Source organism: Cibotium barometz, chromosome 54 (genome assembly GCF_041138505.1).
Source record: "Cibotium barometz isolate CiBa-2024 chromosome 54, ASM4113850v1, whole genome shotgun sequence".
Classification (NCBI taxonomy): Eukaryota; Viridiplantae; Streptophyta; class Polypodiopsida; order Cyatheales; family Cibotiaceae; genus Cibotium; species Cibotium barometz.
Genome location: NC_141099.1, coordinates 36,603,602 through 36,629,823, shown reverse-complemented (window position 1 = coordinate 36,629,823; position 26,222 = coordinate 36,603,602). Strand labels below are relative to the sequence as shown.

The window sequence follows — 26,222 nt, the reverse complement described above, 5'->3', positions numbered from 1 at the left end:
TGGTTAACAACTTCCTCACGTGAACTCTTGTATAACTCACAAGAATCTACATAGTTCCTTTAGCTTGCTTTCCCTTTGAGCTACAACTCAACTTCCAAAGCCACTTACTCCCTTAAGCATCATAAACTAGATTGTGATATCTTTGGTATCATCTCAAAATTCGTTGTAAAAATTGCACTACCAAACCAGTTGTTGCAAATGGTTGTATTCTATGCTCCTTTAACAAAGATTGGTACTAAAAAAATGCAAAGTTTTTGTTGTCTTTAATGATGATGACTCCTAGCTTACATGCCTCATTTGCCTTTCTGACAATACACAATTAACATCCCTTTGGCCATAAATTGAATCCAAAGACACCTTTTTCGTTCCAAACTATCGAGTCATTACGTACCCAATCATATAAGATTTTTAAAATTTCAAGTCATACTAGACTGTCAAGCTATGTATCACTTTTGTAATAAACATGCTTGGAGAATTTAAAGTTCAGAGTATTTGATCACAAATCCATCTTACATAATGGTCTATTTACATTTATTAGGATTCCTAACCTATGCTTTTGAGTACGTTACGAGTCCCAAGCTTTAAGCTCGATGAAGGTCGATGTAGTGCTTCCACATTGAGTGCACAAAGGCTTGCAGCGTGTGAATAGCCTCAAAGTAGACCTTGGAAATTATTAGAAGTGAATGAGTTGATTAGACACTTCAAAGAGGGAAACTCCCACCTTGTTGCGATGAAGTGACCACATGTGAGATTGGCTTCTCCCAACAAAAGAAAACACCTTTTCTCAACGATGAAAAGCTCTCATTCTGAGTAGAAAACACCCAAGGTTGCATACCAATGACCCCAAGAGTCCTGAGTTGTTTACCTTATCAACCACATACCATACTCATGCATCCCGACTAGCTCCTAGTGCATCTTCAACCACAAACATTACCCGTTAACACTTTATCTTACAAACGATGATGCACCCAAGGTTACCTTATCGACCACATACCATACTCATGCTTCCTCTTGCCCTGACTGAATCTTGAGTTGTTTACCTTATCGACCACAGACCATACTCATGCTTCCTCTTGTCCCGACTAGTACATTGTGCAACCTTCACCCACAAACAAGACCAACAAGTTCACTCCATTGAGCACACCAACTTTAAGTGTCAATTCATCACATTGGGTGATGGGGAGAAACCTGAATTAGGGTTTAGAGTTCATGGGAGACATACACAGAGAAGCAAGGGAGAGAGAGAGAGATGTGGGGATAAGTCAACTCACCAAAAGCATGAGTGTGTGACTCCCCTATCACACATGTATATTGCACTAGTACACATAGTGCACTTAGTACATTAAAAGTACTAAGTGTACTATGTACTATAACTTATGGGCTTGTACACACTATAAGGGTGGGCATAACGCCTTTACCCCAACAACCTCCCACTTAAAGGCAAAGTGCCCTTAAGTAAAAGAAAAGAAAAAATCAGCATGTACATGATAATATACAAGGCCATATCAAGGCTGAAACTGGCCTCATCCAATGCCCATCAAGTGTCTGCAATGAGCAAACCGCTCCGGAGGCAAACTCTTTGTCAACAGATCAGCCGGGTTGTCATCCGTGTGAATCTTAACAAGCTGAATTTGCTTGTTCTCTATCACCTCTCTGATGAAGTGATACTTCACATCCACATGCTTCGTCTTTGCATGAAAGACAGGGTTCTTTGCCAACTGGATGGCACTCTGACTGTCACAATGCAACAATGGAATATCCCCTGTATAGCCCAAATCAACCACTAACCGAGATAGCCATAATGCCTCCTTGCAAGCCTCTGTGGCTGCAATATACTCGGCCTCTGTAGTAGATAAGGCTGTGCACTTCTGCATCCTGGATATCCATGACACAGCACCTCCTGTGAATGTAAATACATAACCGGTAGTAGACTTCCGGTTATCTGGATGACCGGCATAATCCGAATCCGTGTAACCATGCACTAATGCATCCTGTTTGCCAAAGCAAATGCACAAATCCTGTGTGCCCTTCAGGTATCTCATGACACCTTTCACTGCTTCCCAATGCTTCTTGCCAGGGTTGGCCATGTATCTAGAAACCACTCCCACTGCAAATGCAATGTCCGGCCTAGTAGCAACCATGGCATACATGAGACTGCCACAAGCTGAAGCATACGGAATCTTGGCCATATCAGCCCTGTCTCTATCTGACTGTGGGCTGTCCATAGCACTGAGTTTCACATATGGAGGCAAAGGAGTACTAGCTTTCTTCCCCGCGTCCATATTGAACCTCTGCAAGACTTTGCCAATGTATTCCTTCTGAGACAAATACAACACATGCTGATTTCTGTCCCGAAGTATCCGCATACCCAAGATGTGATTTGCATCACCCAAATCCTTCATATCAAAGGTTTCATGCAGCCTCTTCTTCAAAGCATCCATCTCTTTACGAGATTTCCCGGCAATCAACATATCATCAACATACAAAATGAGAATCAATAGACTGCCATCCAAAGCTTTCTTGGTGTACAAGCAGTGATCTATGTCACTTCTCCTGAATTTCTGTGATTTCATGAATGTATCAAATTTATGATACCATTCTCTTGGTGCCTGTTTGAGCCCATAAAGACTCTTTTTCAGCTTGCATACAAGCTTCTCCTTTCCACTTACTGCATAACCCTCTGGCTGCTGCATATATATCTCCTCATGGAGATCACCGTGAAGAAAAGCAATCTTCACATCCATCTGAATCAAGTCCAGATCATCATGTGCAACCAAAGCTAACACAGCTCTAAGTGTGGTCATTTTGACCACTGGAGAGAAGATCTCATCAAAGTCCACACCATATTCCTGCTTAAAGCCCTTAGCCACTAACCTGGCTTTGTATCTTGGCTTTGCATCTGGTGCAACTTTGAGCCTGTAAACCCACTTGCATGGCAAAACCTTCTTGCCTGCAGGCAAAGGCACCAACTTCCAAGTTCCATTTTTATGCAGAGAATCCATCTCTGACTTCATGGCACGCTGCCATAGAGCCTTGTCTGCCCTCTGTAAAGCCTCTTTGTAACATGAGGGCTCCCCACAGTCAGTGAGCATCAAGTAGTCAACCCCTGGAACAAACCTGTCAGGGGCTCTGGAGGGTCTTGTGGACCTCCGTACCCAATGACCATCATTTGCAGGTTGCTGTCCAGCCTGCATATCACCCATTGGTGGCTCCTGTTCCATGCCATAAGGCTGAAATATAATGCCCGGTATCTCCTCTAACTGTGGTATATCCATAGGGATATCTTCTGCCATGTCTGGCTGTCCATTTGGACCATTTTCAGCACCATTTAAGGGCTGGTTTTCCTGCTGTAATGGCTGATTTACAGCCCTTTGTTGTTGTCCATGATGTCCATCATCATCAAAGATGACTCTGCCAGGCTCCTGTTGCCTTGCAGGCTCCTTATACATGCATGTTTCATCAAAAATGACATCATTGCTGCGTATGATCTTTCTATTCATGGGATCCCAAAGTCTATACCCCATTTCACCTCTGTCACCATATCCTAGGAATATGCATTTATGAGACTTAGGATCAAGTTTGGTGCGCATTTCCCTGCGTATGTGCACGTACGCAACGCAACCAAACACTCTCAAGTGCTTGTATGACGGAGGCTTCCCTGTCCATACTTCTTCTGGCACTTTCCCACCAAGCCTCGTGTTAGGTGACCTATTTATAAGGTGAACGGCTGTCATAACAGCTTCAGCCCAAAAACCATGAGGTAATGCAGCATGTGACAACATAGAACGGACCTTCTCCTGTATGGTCCTGTTCATCCTCTCTGCTGTCCCGTTTTGTGGAGGATCATAAGGAGTAGAGAGCTCCCTCTTGATGCCTTTAGCATCACAAAAGTCCTGAAACTGTTTGGACATATACTCTCCACCATTGTCGGAACGCAAAGCCTTCAGTGTTTTGCCAGTTTGATTCTCAACAAGAGCAACAAACTTCTGAAACACTGCGAATGTATCACTCTTCAAACGAAGAGGATAGACCCACACCTTGCGTGTGGCATCATCAATAAAAGACACAAAATATTTTGCCCCTCCCAAAGAAAGCTGAGGCATCTCACATACATCTGTATGCACAAGCTCTAACTGAGCATCTTTCTGTCCAAGAGCTTTCTTGTGGGGGCACTGTAGTTGCCTACCATATATACAATGCTCACAAAATTGAAAACTTGAAAACTTTAGAGAAGGCAAGTAACCCAAACGAGACAATTGCTCCATTCCCTTGACACTCATGTGTCCCAACCGGCTATGCCACATAGAAATTTCCGGCAGCTCGGTTGCATTTACATTAGCATGGTGACAAACACCTGCATGCATAAAGTAAAGAGTGTCCACTTTAGAGCCTCTGGCAACAACCAGTGAGCCCTTACTAATCTTCCACTTTCCACTACCAAATGTGGTAACATAATCAGCATCATCAAGCTGTCCAGTAGAAAGCAAATTCTTCTTGATCTCAGGCACATGCCTGACATCATGGAGCATAAGCTGTGAGCCATCTGAAAACACAAGCCTCACATCACCTCTGCCAAGTATCTTGCATGCATGGTTATCACCCAAATAAACCACTCCTTCATTGCCAGCAGTGTACCTGACAAACAAGTCTCTGCAACCTGTGACATGAAAGGAGGCACCTGAATCAATGATCCATGAGTGCATACCATGACCACCTGTAAGAAGTGAATGGGCATGAAGTGAAGACGTAAAGAGGACCTCATCCTCACTGCCACCTGCATGTGACACATTGATTTCTTCGATCTTGACTCCACTTTTGCCCTTTGGCTTTACATCTTTGGCTTCATCCTTCTCTTTGTCTTTGCCTTTTCCCTTTTCCTTTTGATCATTTTTCCATTTGTAGCATTGCTTTTTGATGTGTCCCTTCTTGCCACAATAATGGCATTCCAAATCCTTTTTGGAGCGAGACTTGCTCCTTCCCCTTTCTTGGCTTTTCCCCCTTTGCTGGGATCTCCCACGTGCATTCATTGCATTGGACTTTCCAACAGAGTTGTTCTTCCTGTTCATCTCTTCTTGAAGAAGAGCACCCTCAACATCTGCATATGACAGCATAGCATTCGAATTGCTAGTGGCTGTCCTGAATGTGTCCCAACTCTCTGGCAAAGTGCATAACAAAAAAGTGGCTTTGAACTCATCGTCCATTGCCAACTTTTGATTAATGACTTGGCTGACAATACCATTAAACTCATTGAGATGGGCTGTCATAGAAGCCCCTTCCTTCATCTGAAGACCTATGAGTTTCTTCAACCAATACACTTTGCTTGAGGCACTTTGTTGGGCATACAAGTCCTGCAATCTCTGCCACATTCCCCAAGCTGTCTTCTCTTCACGAATGCTGAAAAGTAATGAGTCTGACACAGACAACATGATAGTAGATCTTGCCAGCTCATCCATATCTTCCCACTCTTCAGCTGTAAGAGAAGCGGGCATCACACCCCTTTCTTTGATAGGCTTGTGCTGCTTTTTCTGGAGCAACACATTGTAGCACTGGGTTTGCCAAATATCATAATTATGCGAGCCTTCAAGCTTCTTGATGTGAAGCAATGAAGAGCTCTCACCTGTGGTTGCCATAGCAAAATGCAACCTGTCAATGCCTGACTCCCTGCAAATGTGCAAACACTGCACCCAAGATGTGCAAACACTGCACCCAGAGCACACAAAGTGCTCACAAATGTTCTCCCAAGGTTTATCTCCCACTGCGGAAGCAAGAATGCAACTTTTCTCCCACTTTACGTGATGAAAACACCAAAATCTGGTTGCTGCAGATTTTGGACAGCACCTTGAATGTGCTCTTTTGCCCTTCCAAAGTACTGTACAGCAGTACCAAGTGCTCACCAATGATGTACCAAACCTGTATCGGCAATTTCAGCAGCTGAAATTGAATCTTTTGGTCACTCAAAACAGTGTACAGCCATGCCAGAACTTGCACAAAGCTGTGCCAAATCTGTACCAGCAGGTACAGTAGCAATAAATGCTCTCCTGGCTGTCCAAATGAGTGAAAATCAGATTTTTACAGTCACGAACACTGCATAAAACAGTCCCGAACAGAAATTGGGCAAAAGCCCCTTGACTGCAAGCTGATTTCTGAGGATTCAAGGCATAAATGTCTTGCCTGCTGCTTTGCCAGGCTCAACAAGCATACGAACTTGAAAAGCCCCTTGATTTGAGATCAATTTCTAATCATGCATGGTACATTGGCGCACATGAAGGCATCCAGAGTGTTCACGATGCTTCCCCCTGGCCACATATACATCAAATACATGAAAGCCCCTTGATTTACAGGCACATTGAGTGCTTGTAAGGCATCAACACATTATCCACAGCATCAAATGCGATTGCCTGCATGCAAATCAACCAAATCGGCACAAAAGCCCCTTGATTTGCACTGCAATTTGCTGCAATTTGCTGCAATTTTGCCCAAATGTGCGATTTTTCACATCATACAGCATGTATGAGTGCTTAATTGCACAATTACATCAAAAGCCCCAAATTTCGACATCCAATTTCCTGCAAATTGAACCTGATTTGACCAATTTCCTGCAAATTTATCCTGATTGTGACCAATGTCACCCAATTTTGCCAATTTTGCTCAAAATTGAGCAATTGGGCACCTGTATATCTGCTCAATTGTTGATTGTACTTGCTCAATTGCAAATCCCAAAAAAAAATTGAGGCAAATACCTTGTAATTTTCTGATTCTCTCTGATTTGCAGGCGAATTTGGTGCTGATGCTTGATGCTGATGCTGATGCTTTTGCAGTTGTGCAGGTAGGGACAGCAGAGTGTTGATGCCCTTGTTTCTATGTCAGTCGCTCGACGGAAGACTCTAGGCACTGGCCCATCCCAGGTAGGAGACACAGCTGCAACTGCTCGAGCCTTGATCAAGTCTTTTCTGACTGCACGAACGGCCAGGCTTGCTGCATGACCACCGCCAACAATTATCGGAGGCTCCTCTGTTAATCACCGTGCCCAGTTATTACCAAGATGTCACAGACACACTAAGGGGGCTGTCCGCGGCGGTTCGCACATTGGCAGGTGAGAGCTTGGGCGATGGCGCCGTGTAGGTGAGAGCGAAAAGCTTGGGCGACGGGCGTGCAGTTGTTGCGATGCCGCCTAGTATTCGCTTCGCTTAGCGCATCTACGCCCAGCGCTTGTTCGCTCAACGCCGGGCGCTTCAGTTTCGCCCAGCGCTACACTCCTTAGCTAATGCTTCGCCGTGCGTCTTCTATACGCTTGAAGTCGACGGGCTGGCTGCTTTGTAGAGCTACCCGCTTAGCGCCAGTGGGCAGCCCGCCTGGCTGCTGGGCAGCCCTCGCTTGGCTGCTGGGCAGCTGGGGCAGTCCACGCTGCTGGCTGCTCTCTCAACACACCTGTCTGCGACTGGTCACACAGTCGACCAGTAACCAGCGCTGCACAAGGGCGACCAACGACAAGTTCTGATGCAACACGCGCCTGTTCTCTGCAGTGACAAAACCCTAGAAAAATAACTAGCTCTGATACCAGTTGATGGGGAGAAACCTGAATTAGGGTTTAGAGTTCATGGGAGACATACACAGAGAAGCAAGGGAGAGAGAGAGAGATGTGGGGATAAGTCAACTCACCAAAAGCATGAGTGTGTGACTCCCCTATCACACATGTATATTGCACTAGTACACATAGTGCACTTAGTACATTAAAAGTACTAAGTGTACTATGTACTATAACTTATGGGCTTGTACACACTATAAGGGTGGGCATAACGCCTTTACCCCAACAACCTCCCACTTAAAGGCAAAGTGCCCTTAAGTAAAAGAAAAGAAAAAATCAGCATGTACATGATAATATACAAGGCCATATCAAGGCTGAAACTTGGTATGGGTTCCTCTATTTCTTTGCATCTTTATTCTCCCGCCTCAAGACACATTCAACATGTAGCAATTTAGCACACCATCAACACTAATCTATACAAGGACTCCAAAAGTACAAAATAATGCGTGGTATCTTCTTGGACTACCAATTTTCTTTGAGATGCTTAAAACCTCAAGTGTACTAGACAAATTCAACTAGCAACCTTGCTTAGTATAACCAATAGATGACAAATAATGCAATTGCTAACCTTGTGATATGTATAAGACTAGCCTGGAACTCGAAGATTAATCTCAAGTAGGCACCTTAGGGTATCATTCACTTGATTGACCCACACAAAAAAAAAGGAGGGCACTATGATTTGGGCCTAGGTGGGTGTCATTGATTATCGTGTGTTCTACACCGCTTACACTATTGTACCACATTCCTGACTCTTAATGTGAAGTTACTAATAGACATGCTATTTTAAAAACAAGCATGCACCTTATTTAGATGTACTTTTTTAAGAAGCAAGCATGCAATGTGTACACCTTAATTTTAGCATTTAGGCAACTGAGCTTGTGCTTTTTAAATCATTCCCTCCTTATAAATGGATTAAACCATGAATAAAGTGATTTGTCAACTTGACAAAAATAGTATCAATGTAGCATGGGTGCTTGTGAAAGCATATTTATGAATTGAATGATTGTGATTAGTGCCTACTCAAAGACTTAACCCATGCACAAACTTCTTCTTCTTCATGCTCAATACACAGTAGAGAGATGACCTAATCTACCATGTATTTGACACATGAAATATGTACAAAGCTGAATAGTGATACTCATTAGTAGCACTACTCCTGAGCTCTCAATGACTCAATGATGATCAACGAATAAATATGACTAAGGCCTAGACTCCTATTTATAGTGTCTAATGTTGGTGGTGAGTTGGCTACCAACCCTAATGTTGGTAGCCATATTTATAGTGTCTAATGTTGGTGGTGAGTTGGCTACCAACCCTAATAATAACATCCAACTAAGTGTAACCCAGTAACTATGTCCACATTGGCTACTCATTGGACACCTAGACAATATTACAAATATTTGACACAAAAGCCTTTACAAACACGTAAGTCCGATTACATACTCAACCACTGAGTTGAGTCGATGGGTAGACGCATGTCAATGTCACTTGAGAGCAAGCACGTGCAATCCCCTCCTGCTTAACTTGGAGCACGGGTGCAAATGATGCTCCACCACTCCAACCCAGTACAGAACATTTGGCGAACTCACTCTCTGCTTCATACATTGGTCTGAACTCCAATAGCATGGCTACTAGACCAAATGTCTTCAATGATGTCTCCACCACCACTGCCTCCTCAGACACTGCAAGCACTAAACTAGCCCCTTTGCCTCAAGTCACCACTACGGAATCACTCATCTCATCCTCCTCCTCAATGGATTTGGTGAGAAAAGTATAGAGTTCACTTGCTAACTCCACTTTGTCATCGAAAACTGAGTGGACTCTTGAATGGGTTGTCCTCCATCTGTCTGGATCACCTCCAAGCCTCCTATTTTTTACTCCCTGGGCTCATCCTCTAGAATCTTCTCCTTACTTCGAGACTCTGTCATCGATATCACTTTCTCTTGAAAGCTTTCCAGCATCCTCAGACATTGTTGCCTGTTGAGCTTCATCTATGGATGGACTTAACGTTATATGTGCTACCTTTCTTGCTTGGATCTCTTGTCAATGTGTTTTGTTTCTGCAAGTACATCTACAGGAACAAAACATGGAGTTTCAGCAAGATGTCAAAGAGCTTTTTAGTTTCTTGGAAGAAAGGATGGTCGACCAACATCGATCTTTACAAGAGCATAATGGCACCGTATAAGATAGAGGGGAATGAGGAGATATGTCCAACGATTGGAGAGCAAGTTGACAAACCCCTTATGGTCAAGGACTAGCTGAAGTTATCCGATTTCGAGAGACATCCCAAGCAAAGAACCCTTGACTCAAACATAAAGATTCTTCAAAAAGCCCATCTGTCATCCACCTCAAAGAGAGATCAAAAAATGTGGCAGTGAAAGCTTTTTCAGGTACTGAAGTAGAGGTTTCCGGCTTCTCTGGAACATCGCTAAAAACTCGTCATCTTCCTCTTCTATCACTAGGTTGGCATGATTTTGCTCTTACTCTTTTCCCATCCGCTTGTAGCATCTCTCTTCGATGTGTCCCAGCTTCTTGCATAATGTGCACTTGATTGCTTTTCCCTTGGGTTTACCCTTCATTTTGGACCTCTATATGTCATGACTGACAGAAGCTTGCTCTCGAAGTCAACAATCCTCATCAATGAGGATAGGCACCATGTCTTTATCCCAAACTAAAGACAGCACCTCCTTGTACCCTTCAATCTCTTCCAAGCTGCAGTAGAGTATTGCTTTCTTGTCATCTTCATCAATGTTGGCTTTTAAAGCAGCTGGTTGTTGAAGGAGGGATCCTATGGTGCTGAGGTGCTCTTGCAATGTGTGATGTTCTTTCAGTTTTTAGCCATAATACTTTTGCTTGAGAAACACTTTTGAGAACAGATTTTCGAGATTGTCCCATACTTGATTGGCGGTTTTGTCAAAGTCGACGTCATGAAGGAGACTATCTGCAAGACCAAGGCCAATCTGTGCCAGTGCCTTGTCATTTTTATCTTGCCAAACTGCACCTTGAATGCCTTCGGGTTTCTCCTCGGTGCTGTTGACCACGTTCCAAACCACGCATGAGAACTAGACGAACCTTTTTCTGCCAAAATGGAAAGTTAGCTCTGAAACACTTCTCAAAAACAGCATTGCTTCTGTTTAGATCCATTTTGTAGGCAAAGACTAATGACAGCTCTGAGTTAGCAGCAACAAGATGGTGTGAAAGCATTAGATCAAAAAGGCGTGGAAGCATCCGCCGAAGAGATTGTACATGCAGCAGAGCAGGAGTCGAGTGCTGCAGGCAGAGGTGGTGGCAGCCCTATGATAGAGGGTTGTTGCAAGCGGAGCCACACAGAAAGAATAGCGAGTGTTGGCATGCACGGCGGCTATGTGCAGCAGAAGCACAGGCAGCTCAGTAGGAGAGCGAGAACAGCATGTATGCTTTCCTATTGGCCTTTCCAAAAGGGCTACTTTGACTACTTATGACCAATCTCCAAAAGGGAGAAAGATGATTATATGAGCTAAATGATGAAGTGCACAATGGTGCTAGAGAGAGGAGAGAGAGAGAGACAAGAGAGAGAAAGTAGACAAGTCAATGGCATTAGCATAAGATGTTTACAAGGGTCATACCCAGGTGTATAAGTGCTATCACTGTAGATGAGTGAGTAAAGTGTGTGGGGAGAAGGGCCTTATAAAGGAGGCACATGATGATGGCCGACTTGCACACGAAGGCCCACGACTTGCATAAATACCCCACGACTTGGATAAATGCCATGTGTCATGCATAAAAGCCCATCCCATTACAAGACGTAAAAGATGCACATTCTAACACCCCCTCTGCAGCTCAAAGTGTGCAAAAGTCTGAAGAAGCCAAGTCGATGACGATACGTCCATGGACACTCCAATACTGGCCAATACTGGATACACCTCGGAAAATGCACCGATCAATTCGTCTCCTCGAAACAAATGCCAAAATCCTTGCACAGATGTCTCCTGACGATGAATTCAAGCAGCAATCTGCCTGGAACTCCGAAGTCAAGCACCAACTTGCACTGACCTGCATGGTATAGAATTATGAACTGCAACCAATGCGTCCATTATCCCCGCAAGAACAAAACCTCAAACTATGAACAGGAAACACCATCCTGCCCAGACTTCAGCCACACCAAGCAATGATCTCAGAACTCTACCGGATCATAGCTCCTCCAATACGCCTAGCAAGGCTCTCAGAACAAATCAGAGTCATAGCCTCGACGATTACAATGACCTGCCTACTAGAGTTGTTTGTTGAACCTCCGACACACGGATCCCACACACCAGTATTTGGGAGCAGCACCCTGCCCCCCCTTCCGCCTGAAACGCTGCCTCTGGCTGCAGCATGTGAGGGAAGACTATCTTTGTCGCTATGGAACTGGGAACCATAGTTGTTACGAGGCGCGTCTCTATATATATATACATATATATACATGTATATATATAATTTTTTTAATTTATTTTTATTTTATTTATTTTTTGCTGGTGTGAGTCTTTAGACAAGGGCTTTAAGGGCCCAAGGCAGCCCCTCTCACACACACTATCTCTCCCTCATTCTCTCCCTCCCTCCCTTAAGCCTTTCTCAAGACCCAAAGTTCAAACTTCAAACTTCAAACACACTAGGATGATGATGTTTTTTATACCCACTTTTGGAGCTCTCTCTATACTCTACTGGTTCATTTCAGTTCATTTCATTTTACTTTGTACCCTTGAATCTTGATGATGTATCCAGATGATAAGGATGGACTATTTTGGTTTATAGGTCATTTTGGCCTTTTGCAGACGTTTAATACAACTTTCCTTCTTTCACACAGACACTCTCTCTCCCTCTCTCATACACACCCTCCCTCAAGGCTCATACATACACACTCTACTCTCTCTCTCTCTCTCTCTCTCTCTCTCTCTCTCTCTCTCTCTCTCTCTCTCTCTCTCTCTCTCTCTCTCTCAACTTTCACTATATATATATATATATATATATATATATATATATATATAACAGACGCCTCTAACGTCTCTAAAAAAATATAAGTCTTTCGAGATACCCAGCTCGTACCAAACGCCTCTGACAACCTTGCTAGGAACACACTGTTCCCCGAAGATGGAGACCTCAGCCATGCTCGACGCATCGACCAATATAAAACTCTGGTCGCTGTCCCTCATAGAATAAGATCCATTGGTTGAGTACTATCACGATCTCCAAGCCTGCCTCATGGGACCAGTACACAAACACCAACCCAATGTCGATCGACTCTCCACCAGAACAAACAAGAATGTCTCCTCTTCACGACGATTACCAAGAAACTCTGCCAATCCATACCACCCGAGCGTCGTCCATGCTCGCCCTGTGAATGTTCCTCCAAGATCCACGGCACAGCAACAAACGGTAATATGACGAGATCCATTCCCGGGACTCACTCCACAGCACCGGCACCAACCTCAAGCAACAACACGATCTGCTCTCAACAGATCTCCGCTCCAGACTCCAATGCCACGGAAGCAGACCATCCGCCCCCTCTCAAGCGGGAGAGGCAAGGCTGAAACACCACCAGCAAGAGAGCCTCCACTATAGCCGAGGGCTAAAAACCCACAGCCCACGCACCACCAGCTACAGCACCAGTGGATGGAGAAGATAGCGACGGAGAAGAAGAAGAGCCACCAGCCGCCAAAATGCAGCCGCAAAGCTGAAAACGCAGCCCCTTGCTGCTGCTGGATGCAAAAAACGCAGGCCTTCTTTGTCAAAAACGCTGATCCAATACAGGAGGGGGCTCACTGCCGCTGTGATGCCGGGCACCTAGGCGACTGATACCATGATGAAGTGCACAATGGCGCTAGAGAGAGGAGAGAGAAATACAAGAGAGAAAGTAGACAAGTCAATGGCATTAGCATAAGATGTTTACAAGGGTCATACCCTGCCAGTAGACCAGGTGTACAAGTGCTATCACTGTAAATGAGTGAGTAAAGTGTGAGGGGAGAAGGGCCTTATAAAGGAGGCACATGATGATGGCCGACTTGCACATGAAGGCCCACGACTTGCATAAATACCCCACGACTTGGATAAATGCCACGTGTCATGCATAAAAGCCCATCCCATTACAAGAGGTAGTTCCCACCCCCAAGCACACAAAAGATGCACATTCTAACACTAAATGCACTATTTCCTTATATATGATGCATGGATGCTGGTCAGCCAATTCCAAGGGTTGTCGGCCAGCTTGTGTCCTCTAAAATGAAATGTGTGAAATAAAATGCCAAACTTTTCACCACAAATACTGATAAATGTTGTCGACCCTGGCTAATGCTGCCGATCGGCATCTACTGCTACCGATTGGCAGATATAAGTTGAAATCTGTTGCCGACAAGATGCTAACTTGATGATGATGCATGTATGCACCTAATATTGTTGCCTGGATTAGGGGTCAGGGCTAAATGCTCTGCCTTGTGCACGTGACACATCCAACAGCTCTCATCTTAATGGACCCCCCTCAGGGAGAATACTTTGTGATCTATCCCAAAACCTGAGATATTCAATCTTGTCCTCCCCCAATTGGCTCATCCTCTAGGGTGTAACACTTACAGGCTGAGACCCTAGTACCCAAACAATCCTTTGATCAACCAACGTCCAACTAGAAGACCATATCCTAACTGAGCAAAGAAAACATCTGAGAAACCTCACGCTGATGCTTTCTAATCCTGGTTCCCTGAATCATCTAACTTAATCGTTATTATCCACAATTATTATCAAATGAAAGGGAAACGCATTAAAACACTTCATAACAAAATATTATATTACGAAGTCCTTCTGAATTTACAAAATAGAGGGTGCGACCCCAAAATCACCCTCAAAATAAATTGGACCATCTTCCATTACCAAGGACACAATATGACCCTTCAAATCCACATGGACGTCATGGCTATAAAACCACTCTTTTCCTAGTATAACATCGACCTTATCTAGATTCATAATAAAAAAATATAGGGACTCTGTATAACTCTCAATAGATATCGGTAATTGAGACACGACTGTCGGTGTCCCGTTGTCAAGTTCACACAATATACATGATCACTTGGTTGCGTCTTCACTCTCAACTTTTGCACAAATTAAGCATTAATGAAGTTGTGAGTCAGGGGAGCCTTGGGATTAGAGGAAGCATGCTGATACATGCGGCTAAGGCTCATAGTAAATAATACCAAGTACACTTACGGCTTCAATGTGCAAATGTTATTAGGCCTCAAAGGTAATAAGAACATTCTCACATGAACATCCTTTTTAAAGCTCTAAGGTTTTAAAACCTTAAGGACCAATATTGATCTTTAACCCTTTCTCTTTAAAAAAATGGGCTCTTGAAAAGTTACAGGCTCACAAGTACAGCTAGACATATGGGCACAAGCGTCGGTGTGGATGCGGCCGCTTGACATGACGGACTGTGAGTCGAGGAGTTTCCCCCTTCTTCTGCGTTGTCGGGCTTGACTCCCCCTTCTTGGTTGGCATCGCGGTCAGATGGGCAAAGGCGGGCTCGGAATTCGTCTACACTTCTTGGTTTTGGCTTGGTCTTTGATGAGCTTCACCACGTCGGCTAAACAGTCCATGTGTCACTACTCAATCAGCACCCAACGACCTACACAAGCGGGGAAGACAAGATCGTTCAGGCTCTTCCGTATTTGTTGTCCTCTCCGTTGTCAAGCAAGAGCAGCAATCTTTTCATGTTTGAGGGACTAGAGCAATGGCTTTGTCTTCCTCCTCATTCGTCTCTTATTTTGCTACTTTGTCTTGCTGTTGTAGCCAAACACAGGCGGCAAGAACTCCTACTCTGATACCAATGTTGGCTCAAGAGCTATAGCGGATGTGTGCACAAGAGAGCCATGGCTAGAGAGAGAAGGAAGAGAGAGAGTACAAGATAAGACATGGTAGCTTGGGCACAAAGTACACTGCTTGATTGCTTGATTTGTGAGTACATTGGTGCCCCTTTTATGGGCTGAAAGTACAACCTCTTCTTTGACCTTATTAAATGAGGTGTGACATCACTGCTTACCTCAAGGGAAGATTCCTAGGCTAAGAAACTATCCCACTTAACTCGGATTTCCTAACAAGGGACCCTTGGCAAGACTAACCATGACCCGCCATGTCCATGGCAAGAGTAAGCCTCTTGGTCATCCAAACCACATTGAATCAATAATAACCCAAGACTCACATATATAGTGCTTATCGCTACTATAAATAACATTCTAGTCATAAATAGCCAATAACCTTGGTTTTATTAAATATGAACCCTAGCCACCTAAATCCACCTGCTTTTCCTAATCCCAGGACTCCCCTAACCCTGTTGGATTAGTCCCTAACCCCAAGGATTAGTACCAGGTACCTAACTCTCTCTCTCTCTATTGATGTATTGTAGGGCTAGATACTTACCTTCAGTCCTTTCTTTTCTTCTCCAGATAGTGTATCAGATGTCATATGGTTATAACTTTGGTCTCGTAGGTCACTTTGGCCTTTTGAAGACATTAATATAACATTTCAGTTCATTTCTCTCTCTCTCTCTCTCTCTCTCTCTCTCTCTCTCTCTCTCTCTCTCTCTCTCTCTCTCCCCCCCCCCTCTCTCTTCATTTGGTAGATATGGGGACTGCGCATGGGTTGGCCATACTTAATGGCTTGCAGAGGTTTCCGTCAGCAGCTGGATTTACTTGCTTTCCACATAGACATGGTGCTAGCACAGTGGATTATGTTATGGCTATGCCCAGCTTTGTTTCATGCATTGAGGACTTCACAGTTGGATCTCGGCCCATTGGGGTAGTAGTGGATCATGCATTGTTGACATTGACTATCTCTTTTCACTTTACCACAGCTCAGAGGACACGAGGGGCAGATCACACTCGATATACTTTTACCTCAGAGACTGATGCTGTCTACACAGATGGGATTTATAGACGTCTGTACACAGAGGAGCCAGGGAGACCTTTGGAGGAGTTGACCCATATACTGACAGAGACTTTACATGATGCAGCGAGAGAGGCATATCCACATACTCAGCCTGGACAGAGACAGCATTCTAGATGTATGCCCCAGAACAGCTGGTATGATGAGGAGTGCAGAGAGACCAGAGCCCGACTGCAGCGAGAGGTTGCTTTGGGAGTCACTACTTACCGACAGTCACGTATTGCCTTCCGACGCCTTGTGCGAAGGAAGAAGCGGGCCTTCCTTGCTCAGCTAGAGAAGGAATTATACCAGCTGTTCTTGAGCCAGGATTCGAGGGAGGCTTGGCGTCTGTTTCATGAGTCCTCCCCTGCTTTGGCCATCACTTCTACAGAGGTCTGGGGTAGTTATGCAGCATCTCTATATACAGTTCCTGGACAGACACCTTTTCCTGACCCGCCAGCACCATGCCCACAGACATGTACTTTCTTTACCGCAGAGATGGTAAGGAAGGCCATTGATAGGATGAAGACTGGGAGAGCATATGATCACGATGGATTGGTTGCTGAGCACTTTATTCATGCGAGAGACATGCTGGCAGAGCTTCTAGCAGTGATGTTCAATCGTGCTATGTGCGAAGGCTTACCCGAGACTTGGAGTAGGTCCACCATCGTGCCTATCTTCAAGTCAGGGGACCCTATGCAGCCAGGGAATTATCGCACTATTATGATTGGTCACACACTAGCACGATTGTATGCATCCATTCTTGAGCAGCAGTTGAGTAGATGGGCAGAGAGAGTTGGCATTCGAGCAGAGGGACAGGCAGGGTTCAGGAGAGGTTTCTCTACTCTTGACCACATCTTGACTCTCCGGGCCATTATTGAGGAGGGCAGGTCGCATGGGCGACGGATTTATTGTAGCTTTGTGGACTTCCGCAAAGCATTTGATACAGTGCCCAGAGCCAGATTGATGAGGCGATTACAGGAGATGGGGGTACCCACAGAGCTCATATGGGGAATTATGGCTTTATACAGATCAGTTGCAGGACAGGTACGCACCCCAGAGGGGGTCTCTACTTTGGTTCACTCCACTATAGGAGTGAAGCAAGGTTGCCCGTTATCTCCTTCACTGTTTGGTATGTATGTGGATGAGGCTTCTGACTACATTGAGAGATTGGGGGACAGAGGAGCCCAGCTAGCAGGTACATGGATCCCACTATTGTTATATGCTGATGATATTGTGTTGATCTCTGACTCTCCTGAGGGTATGCAGCGTCATCTGGATGCTTTACATGAGTTTGCACATGATAGTGGATTGTCTGTCAACCTTGGCAAAACCAAGGTTATGGTGTTTAACACCACGCCACAGTGGGTTCGGCGATCAGCTTCCACATTTACATATGGGCAGGAGATTGTGGAGTATACAGATGCATATACATATCTTGGGGTAGTATTCAGTGGGCCAGTGTTTTCGATGAGGAGAGCAGCAGAGACTAGATTGACTAGAGCACATGCAGCCCTGGGTGGTTTGGAGAGGATGTGTTCGCAGGTTCAGTTTCAGGAACCTCGAACAAAACTCTGGCTTTTTGACACTCTAGTGACATCAGCTATGCTTTATGGAGTGCAGATATGGGGACCTTCAGTGGGCCATCACAGCGCAGGCGGGTGGAGAGGTATGGAGAGGCCTTTGGTATCTATGATTGCTAGGCTTATTAGAGCCAAGGCTGTGGTACCTCATGAGATTATTCGAGCAGAGCTGGCGGCTGCCCCTCTGGTGATTGAGGCTCTTACGAGATCAGTCTCCTACATACATGGCTTGTGGGATCTCCCCCGAGACAGATATGCACGCCTCGCCCTGGAGTCCTCCCGACAGTTAGCTTTACAGGGAGACACGGCTTGTTGGTATGGACAGATGACATCTTGGTTCCAGGCACATGGTTTTAGCATGGACAGATTGCCTCCCTTCCAGTATTCTCTGGAGGCACCCTCTCTCACTCTTACACATACAGAGATTACCAGACTCATCCGTCAGGATTTAGTTCAGCTGGACATTAGGAGGACATGGATACAGCCGACTGAGGAGCTGGGCACGAAGATGGCTTTCTACAGAGAACATTTTCTTCAGCTCACAGCAGATGGTTTTGTGATCAGACCCAGTTACATGGATGTACACTTGTCTCATGCAGTACGATGTGCTATTGGTCAGATTCGCACATCCTCACACCAGCTTGAGATTGAGATTGGCCGATATAGAGGTATACCAGCTGAGGCCAGGATATGCCGAGTATGCCATGGGGAGCCAGAGACAGAGCTGCATTATATATGCCATTGTACTGCATACTATGAGATACGTGGTCGTTTCCACTCTTTATTCAGAGAGGGTTTTGGACCACTTTCCAGAGTCATGGGGTACCAGGACCAGAGGTGTTTGGGATTGTTCTTGCTTGAGCTGCGGAGACATAGAGATAGCCTGCTTAGGCGCACAGAGAGCCAGACTCAGAGGCACATTACAGACTTCTTTAGTCCGGCCATCACTGCGCCAGATGGACCACAGCAGCCAGCAGGACATGGATACCGCCCACACCAGAGGTACACTGATTGATCGTGCGATTGAGCTTGGGTGGTCCAGACGCCCACGACCACGGAGGAGGGCATCCCAGCATAGACGGATGTTGCAGCGGCAGATTCGGATTATTCTTGCGAGGCATGCGAGACACGCAGTCAGGGTGCTGACCACACAGGATATTGAGGAGATCCGCCAGTGTCCGATGCGGCACATATTATGAGATGGAGGTACCTCCATAGTGTACCTTCCAGTTCCAGTTTCATTTTTTAGGTGCCAGTAGTATCATCTTTATTTTTTCATTTTCTGGGTTTTTTTTTTTTTTTTAATCCAGACATTGTATCAGATCCACCATGATGTAACTTTTGGTCTCATAGGTCATTATGGCCTTTTGAAGACGTTAATATAACATTTCATTTCATTTCATTTCTCTCTTGCATATCATTATAACTAGCGCTGACATGTATGACATTACACCCCCCCCTCACCACAGGATGGAGCTGACTAGGAGCATGCCTGCATTGAGCATCGTTGTATCACCCTAGCATATAGTTGTGCATTTACCCCAGTAGTGCTCCATCCTTATATATGTACATACATCCCGACCTCACAGTAGCAGTTTTCTTTCAGTTTTCTTCCAATTGTTGTATTGTGCACTAAGCACCATCTGATATTCAAAGATACCACATACATTGTACATGGTTTTGTCTCATAGGCCAGTTCTCTTTGGCCTGAGAGAGACGTTAATTAATACAATCTCTCTCTCTCTCTCTCTCTCTCTCTCTCTCTCTCTCTCTCTCTCTCTTAGGGTGGCTCTTGGGACCACCAAGATATACTTGGGAGATGACCTCACACCCTTACAGCAGTAGCATAGAAGAAGGCCAACAAATGGGCAAATTACCATGATGGTAGGGTCATCATCACAAATAAAAGCCCGCATGACACCGCGGGGCCTATGACACCATAGACGAACTCCATATGGCAGTATAGAATTGCAATGGCACCCTATGGTCAGATCGAGGAGGCTTTGCAAACATGCATGGGAAGGAAAGAAGTAAGCCATCGATGCCACATAAGGTTGTACTAGTAGAGTTTGGGATGGCCCCACTGTTGAAAATAGCAAGTGATGTTGGGGAGCAAGAAGGAGTACTATGTGACCCTCAAATGAAGTAAGAGTTGTACCAGTCATAGGACTAAGGTTCAAAGGCTCAAAGAAGGCTCAAATATAAAGGAGTATGTGGAATGTCTAGACCAAACGGTGGCCAAAAGAAGGCGCTTAGAAGTAGATGAGAAAAGATCCAAGTGGGTGTCACTTCAAGGGAGGTGGTCCTCAAATCTAGGCAAGATTAGGGAATTGCTTAATCAAGCTTATAAGCTAATGGAGATGTACTCAAGGCTATATAAAGGCCCTCTTATCTACTAGAATGTCATATGAGCTTTTTGCTAAATCTCTTCTGTCATTATTTCATAATTTTGTCATCAGCCCTAATCACTTTCTTGCATTCTTATATCATGTCAAAATGTTGATGCTAATCATGCTCCACCGCCATCAAGCTACCTTTCCACCTGACATAGCGACCAATGCAAGATCTACAATGCTTAAAAGGAAAATATATAGTTCCTATCCACAATTTTAAATGTTAGGATGGCTACACCTTGTGGGCATATCTGTTATGATATATCTGGAGAGTCTACTCACCTTTTGGTTGTAAAATATCTCTATTATAGGATCTCCAATGTTCTCAGACTCCTCTCCACCAATGCTACTACTCCTTGCTTGTGTTGCTTGCCTGCAAAGCTTGTTCCACAAATTGTCATCCTAGGTTCACAAGTGGCATGAGTAGTGTGGCTCATCAATGTAGTAGGCTGGGCATGGGATGCAATGCAGGTAATCTAAACAAACGACAAACATACAAAACACAAGTTACATTATATTAAAACTCATGAAAGGTTATTGGCTCTCACTTACCTCATATGCAACCTCCATGATGAGATTCCATGGACAGTTTTGTATCACCCTAGTGAGATAGCTTTGTTTTGTTCCTATTTTATTTTCCATTCCATGATGAGATATGCCATGGACATTATTGTATCACTTTGGTCTCATAGGCCAATTGGGCTTTTAGTAGACACTTGATATATCTTTCTTTCTTTCTATATGTAAGCAAGAAGCATCATGAGCTGATAATCAGATGGAGAGGTGAGAATGGCATACCTAAAAGCCGACCACAAAACAATTTGAAACCCCCATCACTGTTTCTTTTAGATTTAGACATTTCAATATGTTTCTCAACCAGCGTCAATAAAAAGCCTTTACTCACTAACACAACCTTTGATCATAATCATATGGACCATGAGTGCAGATACAAAGCAATACAACTTCCTCCGAGACTTCAAAGCTTGCAAACTTATAAAGCTCACTAAATACATACAGGTGTTGGGTGCTTTGACAACTTACAAATGGTGAAGAAGATTAACTCACCCAAGCCTTTTCTTTCATCTTAGCTTAATCAGATTGCCTTCTAAGCTGCATCAACTGCAAGCTCATTGTTTGTAGAGAGAATGCTCCTGCTAGCCTCCAATGCCGGGGTCCTCGGGGGCTCTGTAATGGAGTCAGAGCTAGCCTGTGAGGGGAACACCTTAACACGGTAGAGCTGGCCTCCCGATTTATCTGCAAAAGTAAGCTTTTGCTCTTGCATGCGCTGCAAACACAACACATACAACCAATCCACAAGATTCCATCAACATCAGGGACCCAAAACAGAAGAAAGGTCACAAATTCACAACATAAGCACATGCTCTGAAATTGTTTTTTGAGTTCTAATGCAACCGCATCATGCATCAGCCTTCAAAATATTATCATTCTAAAAGCACGCATACATGCCCTCTCCCTACGTATGCATGCATAAGCATTTGTGCAAGCAATGTAGACTATTGTGCAATTGTGCAAGCAATGTAGACATATAAGCGTTGCCTTGATGCTTTTGATTTTTCTTATCTTCAGAGAGAAAGAAAGAAAGTTATATTTACTTCTTACAAAAGGCCCAATGGGTCTATGAGACATAAGATGATTACAAGCATCCATGGAATATCATTGTCATGGAAAACTGAAACAAAACTGAAACTGAAACTGGAAACGTAGTAATTGAAGCTGAATCCTAGGTAAATGCACAGAACAACAAGGGGAGCATGCTATAAAGTATACAAGAATGATCATAATGCACTCTATCCCAAATCTATGGAGGAGGAGATCCATCATCTGGCAAGAGAGGATGGCCGCAAGATCTGAAATACTGAAGAGAGGTTGAGAAAAAGAGGCCTCCATCGTTCATCGGTGACGTGTAAGGATCACATCGATCTAGGCCTGATGGGCTGGTGGTGGACATGGTCCAAGGGGCTGAGGTCCTTATCTTGGAGCACTATGGCTAAAGGTAGAGTGACCCCTATGCTCCTGGATACTGTCTTGGACTGATAAAGTGCCAGATCTTCCTAAGGTAGAGACTTCGTTAAGAGGTCCATTGCATTGTCCTCTGACAAACAAAACTCTAGCAAGATGTCACTAGCACAAATCTTCTCACGAACAAAGTGATACTGAATGACCGTGGGTTCCTTCTGTGGAAACCCAATCTCGCCAAGTAACCTCCGCAACCACACCACCTCACAAGCAGCACCGCAAGCAACCCAGTACTCTACCTCAGTAGAAGACAAGGCAATAGTCAACTGCCTCAGTAGAAGACAAAATCAACTGCCTCTTGCTGCTCCAAGAAATAGCTCTTGAGCCAAGGGTAAATCCGTAGCTTAATGTAGATCTCCTTCTGTCTGGATCTCCTCCCCAATGAGAGTCACTCAAATATCAGAGACTAACTCGGTCCTTCATTCCCCCTCCAGTGTCATAGAAGAGTCCAAGATCCTTCGTACCCTGCAGATACCGCAAGATTCGCAATCCTGCGTCCCAATCAGTCTTCAAAGGTTTCTGCATGAATGAGCTCAAGAGCCCCACTGGAAAACTCAAGTCCAATTTGGTGTTCAACAAACTTCTGATACAAGGAGGCACCAACCTACTCACAAGTATCATGTATTGTAAGTTTGGTATTCGGGTCCATCGGAGATGAAATAGGCTTGCAGTTCTCCATCCCAAAGGCCTCCGGCAACTCCTGAACATACCGCTGCTGAGAAACAAAGAACCCCCTCTGGGTCTACCAAATCTCCAATCCCAAAAAGAAATAAAGTAAGCTTGAATCCGTCATCTTAAACTCCTCTGACAAGGCAACCTTTGTCACAGCTATGTGCTCCACATGACCGCCAGTGAGAATAAGATCATCCACATAGAGAATAATCAAGGTGACCATACCATGTTCCCGAAAGAGATACAAGTTGGGATCTGCAACTGATCTCTGGAAACCCTTTCTGAAAAGGAAAGAATCAATCTTCTGGTTCCAAGCCCTAGCAACTTGTTTAAGACCATACAAGGCCTTTTGTAACCTATAAACCATACCTTTTGATCCCGGAACCTCAAAGCTTGGAGGTTGCTCTACATACACCTCCTCCTGCAAGTCACCATTCAGAACGCAGATTTCACATCCATCTGATACACCGACCATTGCTGAGAAGAGGCAAGGGTAATAACTGTCCAAATTGTGGTCATATGTCATGATCTTGTGAAATGGGTGCAACATAAGTGTGAGCATGGTGGTCGGTGAGCAAGATAAAAATTTTAAGATTCATCCTTGGGTGGCCGGACAAAAAGGTAACATGTGTGGACAACTGCAAGTGTGAAGGGGGACCAAGGGATTAAAGTTCATAAGGGGCCGGACAAAAAGGTAACATGTGTGCACAACCCCAAGTGTGAAGAGGGACCAAGGGATTAAAGTTCATAAGGCTTATAACCTTGGGTGGCCCCTAGGTAGGTTTTAAAAACCATAAGTGGCCCCTAGGATATTTATGGGGGGGGGGGCTACTCCACTTTTGGAGTACACGCTTCTCTTTCTCTCTCTATGACTTACTTTGGGGAAAAGTGAGGCTGGCGGGCAGCGCAGGTTGGAAGGGGAATTTTCTGAAAAAAAAACGCATACATGCAGGGCTGCAGGGCTACGCCTCTCTTATTGCTTGCTTTTTGGAGGAACTGTAGGCGGGCAGCACAGATTTCAGGGCTGGAAAGAACAGTTACAGGCGCCTGCGCAACTGGTTATACTCCTGTTTTTGGAAGAAGGCTATCGGCGAGCAGCACTTCTCTGTCTGGTTACTGTACTACAGAGGGTTCAGGCGCAGGGTTTCATGAGGCAGATCACACAGACTGGCTGCTGTGCTGTGCTACAGAACAGAGATACGAGTCTCCTTTCTCTCTCTCTCTTTAGCTCTTGAAGAACTGGTTGGCTGCTGGCGGCTGGCTGCTGGCTGCTGGCTGCTGAGCATTCAGGCGCCTACAGGTTCTCCTTTTTCTCTCTCCAATGCTTTTGGCAAGAAGCTATTTGTTAGCTGAGAAGCGTGGACTACAAGAGGGGAACACAAGGCTGGACAGCAGGTTCTCTTACTAGTTTTCTCTCTCTCTCTAGGCTGCAAGACAAGAGGACAGGACAGTACGGGGCTTTTCCTCGTGTCTTTTCTCTCTTTTCGAAAGCGACGTAAAGACTAATTTTCTCTCTCTTTGTGAGCAAGTGGGACTGCAGGTGATGTCTTATGGAGTCTATCTTTCACTGGCTCAAGACTGTTCTAGAGTGGTTCTCTCTGGCCCTTTGTGAGAGGAAGGGTTTGGCAGTTCAGGGGGTGGAAACAGGACAAGATTGTGGGCTGATTTGGATGAGTTTGTGGACTGTTTTCATGGCTGAGTTTATGGGTATGTGCATGGTTCAGTCAGATGCATATTCAAGGCCTCATGGATGTACAGACTTAGCAGATTAGAGAAGATAACAATGTGGTGTTCTTGGGACACAAGGCTGTGTAACCTCTATGCTAAGAGGATGTCACCAATTAGCCGACCATTTGGTCCATCTCCATATTTGAGTCTTGTTCACTTGAGGCCAAGCCGGTGTCTCATGTGAAGAGGCCAGTATTTTTGCTTAACATGGACGGGAGCCAGACTGGAGCCACCCATGTATTAGCAGGATGGTGTCGTATGGACGGGAGCCAGACTGGTGCCACCCGTGTATGACCTGGACTGTGTTCTATCCATGGGATTGTCACGCCATGGAAGAGCCAGTATTTGTGCCGTGTCTTGCCTATGGGACTGTCACTCCATAGGGAGGCTCGTGCCTGGAACTGTGTTTTACCTATGGGACTGTCACTCCATAGGAAGACCGGGATTTATGTTTTCTGTCGTCGTGCCATTTTTGTGCCGACAGATGTTTTGTACTTGTTCCATGAATGGGAGATATGTCCATGATACTATTTGCACATGCACTCATGTTTAGCATGTTTGAAACTGTTTTCGCATGACTTGTATTCTTGTGTTTGCTTGCTTGACGTGCCACTTACCGAGCGGGGACACCTGCCAGTGAGTCGTGAAGTTTGCTCTGTCTTCTAGCGAGTTTTGTTGCGTGTGAATAAGTGGTAAGTGTATTGCACTTGTTGGTTTAATAGCTTTATTTCTAACCTTTCATTTTATAAGGTGGTAAGTTCACATTCATTTAAAAAGTGGGCACCCACGTGTGGGCCAAGGTGGGGAGGGAAACCCCACACTTAACCCCGTAAGTGTGTGGGGGTGGGTGCATGGCCACCTACCCACACCACACCTTGAAGCTGGCCGCCCCATGCAAGCGTGGGGAGCCGGCCAGCTGTGGTCGTATACTTCCCCTCCAACATCTACAAAAAAAGCGACCATCCTTCTGCTCACGTACAGACAGGCAATTGTGCGTCTCCTCACCCTTCACAACAGGCTGCACCATCTCCACCTCCTCAGCAGACGGCTACTCCCTCTGTCCAGCAGGCTGCGCCGCCTCCTCTACAGGAGGCTGCATCCTCTTCAGCAGGCGGCTTCTGCTCACCCTCAGACGGCTGTGCTTTGCAACCAGGCGGCTCATCTTCAGCTGGCGGCTGCGCCTCCTCCTCCACCCTTGCAGGCGGTTGCGCATGCTCTCTAGCAGGCTGTGCCCTCTCTTCTGCAGCAGGCGGCCCTAGCAGACGGCTGCAGCCATGCGGCTGTCTCCTCTTCAACAAGTGGTTG

General features: G+C 45.1%; 1 protein-coding gene across 7 annotated transcripts in view; it reads right to left on the bottom strand.

The window, feature by feature from the left end:
* Positions 1–559: 559 nt before the first annotated feature.
* LOC147608103 (uncharacterized) overlaps positions 560–26,222 on the bottom strand; it is a 66,209-nt gene continuing 40,546 nt past the window's right edge. For 3 of the 7 annotated variants that reach the window (XM_086789805.1, XM_086789806.1, XM_086789808.1), the window contains one exon: positions 21,271–21,765. In XM_086789805.1, coding sequence (XP_086645931.1) covers positions 21,586–21,765 — 180 coding nt within the window. In that variant the 3' untranslated portion in view covers positions 21,271–21,585. Of the gene's footprint in view, positions 1,100–8,808; positions 9,657–9,687; positions 10,664–21,234; positions 21,766–26,222 lie in introns of those variants that run through there. The other 4 variants (XM_086789809.1, XM_086789810.1, XM_086789812.1 and 1 more) reach the window with 4 other exon arrangements.